We start from the raw sequence: 10,494 nt of genomic DNA, 5'->3' as shown, positions 1-10,494 counted from the left end.
GGGCATGCAAACCTTCCTGGTGGGGGATGGAGATGTGGAGGGACTGACAGTCCATGCTGAAAAGGAGACAGTCAGAACCTGAAAACTGGGATTGGTTAATGCAGCAGAGAGTGTCGGAAGAGTCGCGCAAGTTGGTGGGTAAAGACTTGACAAGGCTGGGAGAAAATAGAGTTGAGAAAAGAGGAAATTAGCTCAGTGGAACAGCAGAAGGCTGAAAAAATCGGTCAACCGGGACAGGCCTGTTTGTGGATCTTGGTGGGGAGGTAGAAGCAGGACGTGCCGGATTGGGGAACTATGATGTTGGAGACCATTGGAGGATGAGGTCAGTAACAGTCCACAGGGTGCACTGCAGCAACTCGTCAAGGCTTTTTCTACAGCACCTCCCCAACCTGTGACCTCCACCACCTAGAAGGACACGGGCAGCAAACGCATGGGAACGCCATCACTTCCAAGTTCCCCTCCAAGTCACATATCATCCTGACTTGGACATGTATCTTCGTTCATTCATGGTCGTTGGGTCAAAATCCTAGAACTCCCTACATAGCTGTGGGAGCACCTTCATCACATGGACTTCAGTAGTTCAAGAAGAAGGCCCACCATCACCTTCTCAAGGGCAATTAGGGATGGGCAATAAATGTCGGCCTTGCTAGCGATACCCACATCCCATGAATGAATTTTTAAAAAGTCTGGGAAATGATGAGTTGGGGGTCATGGTCCAGATGGAGGTAGGAGAATTGACAATCAGCCTGGGCAAATAGAGGTCCACCCACCATACAGCAACAACACCCGCTTTGTCAGCGGGTTTGAGAATGATAGACCTGAGGGAACAGAGCACTGCAAGTTCAGAGGGAGATCGATTAGAGTGTGTGAGGGACCTGGAGAAACGATCAGAGCCAATGTCACGCCCGCAGTTCCCACACTTCTCAAAATAAAAACTTTCCTATTTTTTATTCCATTTCCGATTTAAAACAGCAAATTAATTTTTAACAGAGCTAAGATCAAAAGATCATTTCTGGGAAATGTTGCCTTACATCTCCGTGCACACATAACCATTACATAACCTTTGACTCGGTGGAACGATAATCTGGCAAATGATCCCTAAATTGTTATTGCCCTTTTAAAGCCCAGTCTCAAGATTGAGATTGGTTCTTTTTTGTTGCGTCAGGGTATCAAAGGATATGGAACAAAGGTGGGTAAATGGAGTTGAGATCAGCCAAGATCAAACTGAATGGTGGAACAGGCTCGAGGGGCTGAATGGCTGACTCCTGTTTTTTTTTAATGCTTCTCCTATAATAAAATGAACAAATTAGCTTGTGGGGGAGATTATACAGGCTATGCTTTCAGGCTGATAGCATTGAAATGATGTTATATCAGGGCCATGTGTTTTTATAGCTTCAGTGATCATTGATTAATTGATAATGACCATGAATGAAACTCAATGCTGCGTCTCAGCATTGCTTCAACAGAAAGACAGAACACCACTGCGATATCATTGGACCCTGGGGCAAAATCTATTCAGCTGCATGTTCATTAATGATTGAAAATAACAAACCCAAAGGGCGTTTTAGAGTGACAAAGGGATGTCCATCACAAATCAAGAGGTTTTATTCTTGCACACAACGTTGTTTGGACCCCATCTGGAGCTCTGCGTGAAATTCTGATCCCCCTAATCATAGGACGGGTACTATTCTCCTGAGAAGGTAAGAGAAGCAGCAATGGTGACTCGAGAATGAATGATGAGGACAGGTTAAATAAACTGAGTTTACATTTCTGGGAAAAGAGATGATTTTGAGGTGACCTGATTGAAATTTTCGAGATTATGAACAGGATCATAATATTAAAATTAGAGCTAGGCTATTTAGGAGTAAAATCAGGGAGCACTTTTTCACACAAAGGGTAGTGGACTAGGGGGAATAGCCTAAAAAAATTAGAGCCAGGACTTTCAGGAGTGAAGTTAGGAAACACTTCTACACTCAAAGGGTGGTAGAAGTTTGGAACTCTCTTCCTCAAACAGCAGTTGATGCTAGCTCAATTGTTAATTCTAAATCTGAGATTGATAGATTTTTGTTAACCAAAGGTATTAAGGGGTATGGGGCTAGGCGGGTATATAGAGTTAGGTCACAGATCAGCCATGATCTCGTTGAATGGTGGAACAGGATCGAGGAGCTAAATGGCCTACTCCTGTTCCTATGTTCCTATGTAGTGGGAAGCTGGAACTAGCTCCCCCGAAAGGCTGTGAATGCTGGGGGCCAATTGAAAATTTCAAGGCTGAGATCAATTCTTTATGGTTAGGTCAGGGTATCAAGGGATTATGGAACAAAAGTGGGTAAACGGAGTTGAGGTAAGGTCAGCCATGATCCAATTGAATGGTGGAACAGGCTTGAGGGGCTGAATGGCCAACTCCTTTCCTATGTTTAATTAGATCATGGCTGATCTGTATCTTAACTCCATCTACCCGCCTTAAGAACACAAGAACATAAGAAATGGGAGCAGGAGTATGCCATTCGGCACCTCCACCATTCAATAAGATCATGGCTGATCTTCTACCTCAACTCCGCTTTCCCACCCAATCCCCATATCCCTTGATTCCCTTAGTATCCAAAAATCTATCAATCTCAGTCTTGAATATACTCAACGACTGAGCATCCTCAGCCCTCTGGGGTAAAGAATTCCAAAGATTCACAACCCTCTGAGTGAAGAAATTTCTCCTCATTTCAGTCCTAAATGGCCGACCCCTTACCCTGAGACTAAGACCCCTAGTTCTAGACTCTCCAGCCAGGGGAAATAGCCTCTCAGCATCTACCCTGTCAAGCCCATAACCCTTAATACTCGTGCCTAACAAAAATCTATCAATCTCAGTTTTGAAAGCTTCAATTGAACCCCAGTCTCAACAGCTTTTTGGGGAGAGAGTTCCAGATTTCCACTGCCCTTTGTGTAAAGAAATGCTTCCTGACATCATCCCTGAACGGCCTAGCTCTAATTTTAAGGATGTGTGCTCTTGTGCTCCCTCCAGAGGAAATAGTTTCTCTCTGTCTACCCTATCAAATCATCTTAAACACTTCAATTAGGCCATCGCTTAATCTACTGTGTTCAAGGGAATACAAGCCTAGTCTATGCAACCTGTCCTCACAACTTAACCCGAGTCCCAGAGAGTGCAGGAGGAGATGGATGCAAAGCTGGAAAAGCAAAGGAATTGCAAGGCCATGGAGAGAGTTAAAGATGAGGATGAGGATTTTAAATTGGATGCATTGGGGGTTTGAGGGAGTAGGGTAGGTGAGCAAGACAGGATGTGGGCAGCTGAATTTGGACAAGTGGACGATGGGAGGCCTGGAAGGAGAGCGTTTGAGTAATCGATTCTGGATGTATAAGTGTTACAGTGGCAGAGGGGCTTAAGATGGCTGTCATCTCCATACGGAAGCTGGCCTCTGATGGTGCCAAGAAGCAGCACATAGATAAGGAAGAGGAGGGAGGGAAGGGTTGATCCTTGGAAGAATTCTGGAGGTCCCAGTGTGGGGAATGGAGAAGAAGCCAATGCAGGAGATGTGTCGGTTTCACAAGGGTCGTTCTATGGAGCCAGGCAATGGTGGGGGGTTGGGGGGGGGGGGGTGGAAGAACTGCTTTAACGAGTCCTGCAAAAATAGGTTTCAGCTGGGCCAATGGGCAGGCTGCCCCTGAAAAAAATCTTGAATCTTGACACTTAGAATCATAGAAACAGAGAATGGTTACAGCACAGAAGGAGGCTATTCAGCCTATCGAACTCTTGCCAGATCTTTGTAAGAGCAATCCAGTTAGTTCCATTCCCCCACAGTTTCCCCGTAGACCTGCAAATTTTTTCCCTTCAAGTATTTATCCAATTCCTTTTTGAAAGCCGCAATTGAATCTGCTTCCACCACCCTTTCAGGCAGCGCATTCCGGATCATAATTATTTTTTGATTTAAAAACAATTTTTTCGGTGTTTTAACTTCACCTAACTCTTTAGTTTCTTGGTCCTTTTCACACTGAATTCTCTTTTGACAATCCTTTCCTTTGTTCTGATTTTTACTGTCCAATCTTTTATAAGTCACATACTGGGAGGTGAGAGGGGTGGGGTGAGGGGGGAGATGGAGCAGGTGAAGTGTTACTGTTATGGTCATCAAATCAGGAGGGGTGTTCTGAACGCTATCTAATAACTTGTTGGTCTTGTTTTGTTAACAGTTTGGAGAGAGAGCAGTATTACTGGGAGCTCCACAATGAAGGAAAGTGATGAGCTGGTTTTCTTCGTCAATGGACAAAAGGTACGATGAAATTGGGGCAAAAACCCATGGCTGTCACACAGCTGACAAGAGAATGAAGTAACATGTTCGGCCTCCATCCATCAGTAAACACTTGGATGTTTCTGGGAAAGGAAAATGAATAACCTAGACATTTATGTTTTTGGTCCCTTCTCCCCTCCTATTCTGATAGCCCAGGAGTCTCATGTTGAGGTGTATTTCTTTGGCGGCCATTTACCGTCTTGTATGCCCCCCATGAGATGTGGGCATGGCTGGCAAGGCTGGCATTTATTGCCCATCCCTAGTTGCCCCTCAGTAGGTGGTAATAAAACTGAGCAAAAAAAACCCTCTCCCTTCATTTATTTGGTATTGTTCTTAAATTTATATCCTCCAGTTACCGAATCACCAAATGGTGGAACTAGTTTTTCCTTCATCAACAGATGCATACGCTACTTCCAGTGCATCTGCCTGCCATGGTGGACGCAAACTCTAGCATCCTCGGAGAGGGTGTGGGGGGTTACTCCAGGCTCCTTCCGAATTTACCATGGTCTTCTTGGCCTCGTTCTTCAGGGGTCCAGGCCATTTTCCTCCACAGGTGGGGCCCACAATTGCTCAAGTGGACGCAGGTACACCTCCCCTCACTGAGCTCCACTCCGATGCACAGGGTCCTGACTGAGCCCAAAGGAGCAAGGCCTCCTGGACAAAAGGTTCTGTCCCATAAATAGGAAACTTCCGGAAACCCGGCACCTGCTTTTTTTGTCAGTCTCTCACTGGAGTTACAGAGGGAGACCAGTGAAACACCCAGGGAATTTCAGCCCTAATAATCCAATTCCACCATTCACCACCTTAAACATCCACTCCCTCCACCACCAGCACAAAGGATGCACTGCAGCAACTCGCCAAGGCATCTTCGACTGCACCTCCCAAACCCGCGACATCCACCACCTAGAAAGACAAGGGCAGCATGTGCATGGGAACACCATCACCTCCAAATTCCTCTCCAAGTCACACACTGTCCCAACTTGGACATATATTGCCATTCCTTCATGGTTGCTGGGTCAAAATCCTAGACCTCCCTACCTTCACCTTATGGACTGCAGCGGTGCAAGTAAAATGCTCACCTTCATTTTTCAAGGGCAACTAGGGATGGGCAATAAATGCCGGCCTTGCTAGCGACACCCGTATCCTGACTCATGCCTTGTAGGAGAAGCTTTAGGGAGTCAGGAGGTGAATCCCTTGCCATAGAATTCCCAGCCTCTGACCTGCTCTTGTAGCCATGGCATTTATGTGGCTGGTCCAGTTGAGTTTCTGGTCAATTTTGCAGGTGGAGGATTCGACGATGGTGATGCCATTGAATGTCATGGGGAGTTGGTTGGACTCTCTCTGTGGTACAAATATTACTTGCAATTAAAAGGGTAGAGGACACAATAAAATGGGAAATGGTAGTAAAGGGGGATCCAAAGGACATTTTAATCTTGGGGGAATCAGAAACAGCAGAGATGTTGAACTAATTCTTCAGAATACTCTTCACAAGCGAAGACAACGTGCATAATCCAGACCCAGTCATTTTGGTCCAGGAGCACACAAGGCCAAGGAAGAATGCATTATGTAGATATTCAAGGAATTATTTTTTATTTGTCCTCGGGATGTGGGTGTCGCTGGCAAGGCCGGCATTTATGCCTAACGCTTAGTTACCCTTGAGAAGGTGGTGGTGAGCCGCCTTCTTGAACCACTGCAATCCGTGTGGTGAAGGTTCTCCCACAGGTCTGTTAGGAGTTCCAGGATTTTGACCCAGCAACGATGAAAGAACGATGATATATGTCCAAGTTAGTGTATGACTTGGAGGGGAACTTGGAGGTGCCATGCACCTATTGCCCTTGCCTTTCTAGGTGGTGGAGGCCGTGGGTCTGGGAGCTGCCCTGTGATGGTGATAATGGGCCTTCTCCTTGAACCTCTGCAGTTCCTCGTGGTGCTTCGAAGCTGTTCTTTAGTAGGGAATTCCAGGATTTCACCCAGCAACGATGAAGGAACGGTATATTTTTACCAGTCAGGATGCTGTGTGAAAGGGACGAAGTTGGGGGGAAAATTGTTAAAAGTGGAGGAATTCTAGCCCCCCCCCCCCCCCCCCCCAATGGAGTTGCCGCCATTTTGAGTAGTCAGCTTGCAGTTCCTCAACTCGTGAGGGAATTGAAAGAATAATCTCGAGCCTCGTAAAACGAGCTGGTTAGTTGCTAACTTTCCGTGTGTGTTTTTTGCTTCATTGTCCACAGGTTGTGGAGAAAAATGTGGATCCTGAATTGAACCTGATCAGCTACCTGAGAAGAAAATGTATCCACAAAAGGAGACCCTCAGTTTGGGCAATCGGTGACACTCAGGGATTGTTGGGGGAGGAGGTATCTTTGAACCTTGCCACAAATCCCAAATCTGATTCAAGGAAAACTGAAAATACTTTTCCCTATACATGTCCAGCTCTGCAGATGTAAGTTAAATGAAACAAATGGCCTTCCCTTCTATGCCTCTTCACCTCAGAAAGCTAGGAAAAGAAGCCAGTCATTTTTGCTTGTCTAACATAGAATTTACAGCACAGAAACAGGCCATTCAGCCCAACTGGCCTGTGTCAGTGTTTATGCTGTACACGAGCCTCCTCCCACCCTCTTCATCTAACCCTATCAACATAAACTTCTATTCCTTTCTCCCTCATGTGTTTATCTAACTTCTCCTTAAATGCATCTATAATACTCCTTGTGGTAGTGAGTTCCAAACTCTAACCACTCCCTCCCTTTAAAGCAATCTTTGATAAGAACCAGAGAAACTGGACCAAGGATTTTCTTCCCATTCTGTGCTGGTCAAGATGTCGAACATCTGCAATTGATGTTATACCAGCTGGTTTAACAATCAGTGACACTGGGGTATTTTGCTGACTGATACAGAGGGATAGGATAGCCTGTCTATATTATCAGAATATATCAAATTTAGTCTGATTAGGGACAGCATCTATTTTCACCGTAAACTCCGTCGCTGGCCCAACCGGTTCCACCGTAAACTCCGTCGCTGGCCCAACCGGTTCCACCGTAAACTCCGTCGCTGGCCCAACCGGTTCCACCGTAAACTCCGTCGCTGGCCCAACCGGTTCCACCGTAAACTCCATCGCTGGCCCAATTGGTTCCACCGTAAACTCCGTCGCTGGCCCAACCGGTTCCACCGTAAACTCCGTCGCTGGCCCAACCGGTTCCACCGTAAACTCCGCCGCTGGCCCAACCGGTTCCACCGTAAACTCCGTCGCTGGCCCAACCGGTTCCACCGTAAACTCCGTCGCTGGCCCAACCGGTTCCACCGTAAACTCCGTCGCTGGCCCAACCGGTTCCACCGTAAACTCCGTCGCTGGCCCAACCGGTTCCACCGTAAACTCCATCGCTGGCCCAATTGGTTCCACCGTAAACTCCGTCGCTGGCCCAACCGGTTCCACCGTAAACTCCGTCGCTGGCCCAACCGGTTCCACCGTAAACTCCGTCGCTGGCCCAACCGGTTCCACCGTAAACTCCGTCGCTGGCCCAACCGGTTCCACCGTAAACTCCGCCGCTGGCCCAACCGGTTCCACCGTAAACTCCGTCGCTGGCCCAATTGGTTCCACCGTAAACTCCATCGCTGGCCCAACCGGTTCCACCGTAAACTCCATCGCTGGCCCAACCGGTTCCACCGTAAACTCCATCGCTGGCCCAATTGGTTCCACCGTAAACTCCGTCGCTGGCCCAACCGGTTCCACCGTAAACTCCGTCGCTGGCCCAATTGGTTCCACCGTAAACTCCGTCGCTGGCCCGACCGGTTCCACCGTAAACTCCGTCGCTGGCCCAACCGGTTCCACCGTAAACTCCGTCGCTGGCCCAACCGGTTCCACCGTAAACTCCGTCGCTGGCCCAATTGGTTCCACCGTAAACTCCATCGCTGGCCCAACCGGTTCCACCGTAAACTCCATTGTTGTGCCCTCTAGTTTATATTGCCTCTCCTCGTTCTTCCTACCGAAATGTATCACTTCGCATTTTTCTGCGTTAAATTTCATCTGCCACATGCCCATTCCACCAGCCTGTCTATATCCTCTTGAAGTCTATCACTATCCTCCTCACTGTTCACTGCACTTCCAAGTTTTGTGTCATCTGCAAATTTTGAAATTGTGCCCTGTACACCCAAGTCCAAGTCATTAATATATATCAAGGAAAGCAGTGGTCCCAGCACCAACCCCTGGGGAACACCACTGTATCACCAACCCTGGACCATGAACCCACTGCTGAACATCAAGCCATAGTTTCCCAGACCGTCACTGACTTCATCTCCTCTGGAGATCTTCCCTCCAAGGCCTCCAACCTCATAATCCCCCAATCCCGCACAGCCCGCTTCTACCTCCTTCCCAAGATCCACAAACAGTACTGCCCTGGCAGACCCATTGTTTCAGCCTGTTCTTGCCCCACGGAACTTATTTCCTCCTATCTAGACTCTATTTTTTCTCCCCTTTTCCAGTCTCTTTCCAGCTACATCTGTGAATCTTCTGACACCCTCTGCTACTTTAACAGTTTCCAGTTCCCCGGCCCTAACCATTCCATTTTCACCATGGACGTCCAGTCCCTCTACACCTCCATCCCCCACCAGGATGGCCTGCGGGCCCTCCGCTTCTTCCTTGAACGGAGGTTCAACCAGTCCCCATTCACCACCACCCTCCTCCACCTGGCTGAACTTGTTCTTACATTGAACAACTTCTCCTTTGACTCCACTCACTTCCTCCAAATAAAATGTGTTGCTATGGGAACCTGTATGGGTCCCAGCTATGCCTGCCTTTGTGTGGGATACGTGGAACATTCCTTGTTCCAGTCCTATTGAGGTCCCCTCCCTCACCTCTTTTTCTGGTACATTGATGACTGTATCGGTGCCATTTCCTGCTCTCACCCCGAACTGGAAAATTTAATCAACATTGCTTCCAATTTCCTTGCTTACCTCGCCTTCACATGGTCCATCTCCGACTCTTCCCTTCCCTTCCTCGACTTCTCTATCTCCATTTCTGGGGATAGGCTGTCAACCAATATCTATTATAAGCCCATCGACTCCAATAGATACATTAATTACACTTCCTCCCACTCTGCTTCCTGTAAGGACTCTATTCCCTTCTCCCAGTTTCTCCGTCTCCGTCGCATCTGTTCTGATGATACCCCTTCCTCACCAGTGCTTTCGATATATCTTCCTTTTTCCTCAACCAAGGATTCCCCTCCACAGTAGTTGACAGGGTCCTCGACCGTGTCCGTCCTATTTCCCGCACTTCTGCCCTCACCCCTTCCCTCCCCTCCCAGAACCATGATCGGATCCCCCTTGTCCTCGCCTTCCACCCCACCAGCCTCCACATTCAACGGATCATCCTCCGCCATTTCCGCCACCTCCAGCACGATCCCACCACCAAACACATCGCTCCCTCCCCTTTCAGCATTCCGAAGGGACCGCTCCCTCCGCGATACCCCAATCCACTCTTCCATCACCCCCAACACCCGCTCTCCTCCCCACAGCACCTTCCCGTGCGAGCGCAGTAGATGCAACTCCTGCCTGTTCACCTCCTCCCTTCCCACCGTCCAGGGCCCCAAACACTCCTTCCAGGTGGAACAGCGGTTTACTTGTACTTCTTTCAATTTAGTATACTGTGTTCGCTGCACAAAATGTGGTCTGCTCTACATTGGGGAGACCAAACACAGACTGGGTGATCGCTTTGCTGAACACCTCCACTCTGTCTGAAAGTGTGACCCTGACCTACTGGTCATTTGCCATTTTAATTTCCATTCCCACTTCTACTCTGACCTCTCTGTCCTCGGACTCTTACACTGTTCCAATGAAGCTCAACATAAGCTCGAGGAACAGCCCCTCATCTTTTGTTTAGGCACTTTCCAACCGTCCAGACTCAACATTGATTTCAATAACTTCAGATCATAACCACTGCTCCCATTTTTTCAGTCAGCCAGTGCTGGTAATGGTTCTGCTGCTGCCATTTACAGCTACTCCTGATCAATCTCTTGTTTCTTATCCTGTCCCATTACCACCCTCCTTGCCTTGCACCATCATCCCTTTTGTCATTTAATCACTCGTGCCCTCCGCCCTATCAGACCTTCCCTTTTGTTCTTTACTCCCCTCCTCTCCCTCCCCTCTGTACTTGCTCAAAAACTTTAACTCTTTAACATCTTCCAGTTCTGACGAAAGATCTTCGACCTGAAACGTT

The 10,494-nt window shown here is 47.9% G+C and overlaps 1 protein-coding gene across 2 annotated transcripts in view; it reads left to right on the top strand.

Annotated features, from left to right (window-relative positions):
- LOC137322091 (xanthine dehydrogenase/oxidase-like) overlaps positions 1 to 10,494 on the top strand; it is a 162,509-nt gene that overhangs the window by 27,748 nt on the left and 124,267 nt on the right. The window contains exons 1-3 of one of the 2 annotated variants that reach the window (XM_067985172.1): positions 1,604 to 1,700; positions 4,195 to 4,274; positions 6,521 to 6,578. In XM_067985172.1, the coding sequence (XP_067841273.1) occupies positions 4,230 to 4,274; positions 6,521 to 6,578 (103 nt within the window). In that variant the 5' untranslated portion in view covers positions 1,604 to 1,700; positions 4,195 to 4,229. Of the gene's footprint in view, positions 1 to 1,603; positions 1,701 to 4,194; positions 4,275 to 6,520; positions 6,579 to 10,494 lie in introns of those variants that run through there. The other variant, XM_067985171.1, reaches the window with a different exon arrangement.

This window comes from Heptranchias perlo, chromosome 5, assembly GCF_035084215.1.
Source record: "Heptranchias perlo isolate sHepPer1 chromosome 5, sHepPer1.hap1, whole genome shotgun sequence".
NCBI lineage: Eukaryota > Metazoa > Chordata > Chondrichthyes > Hexanchiformes > Hexanchidae > Heptranchias > Heptranchias perlo.
This window is presented reverse-complemented; position numbering and strand designations above follow the sequence as displayed.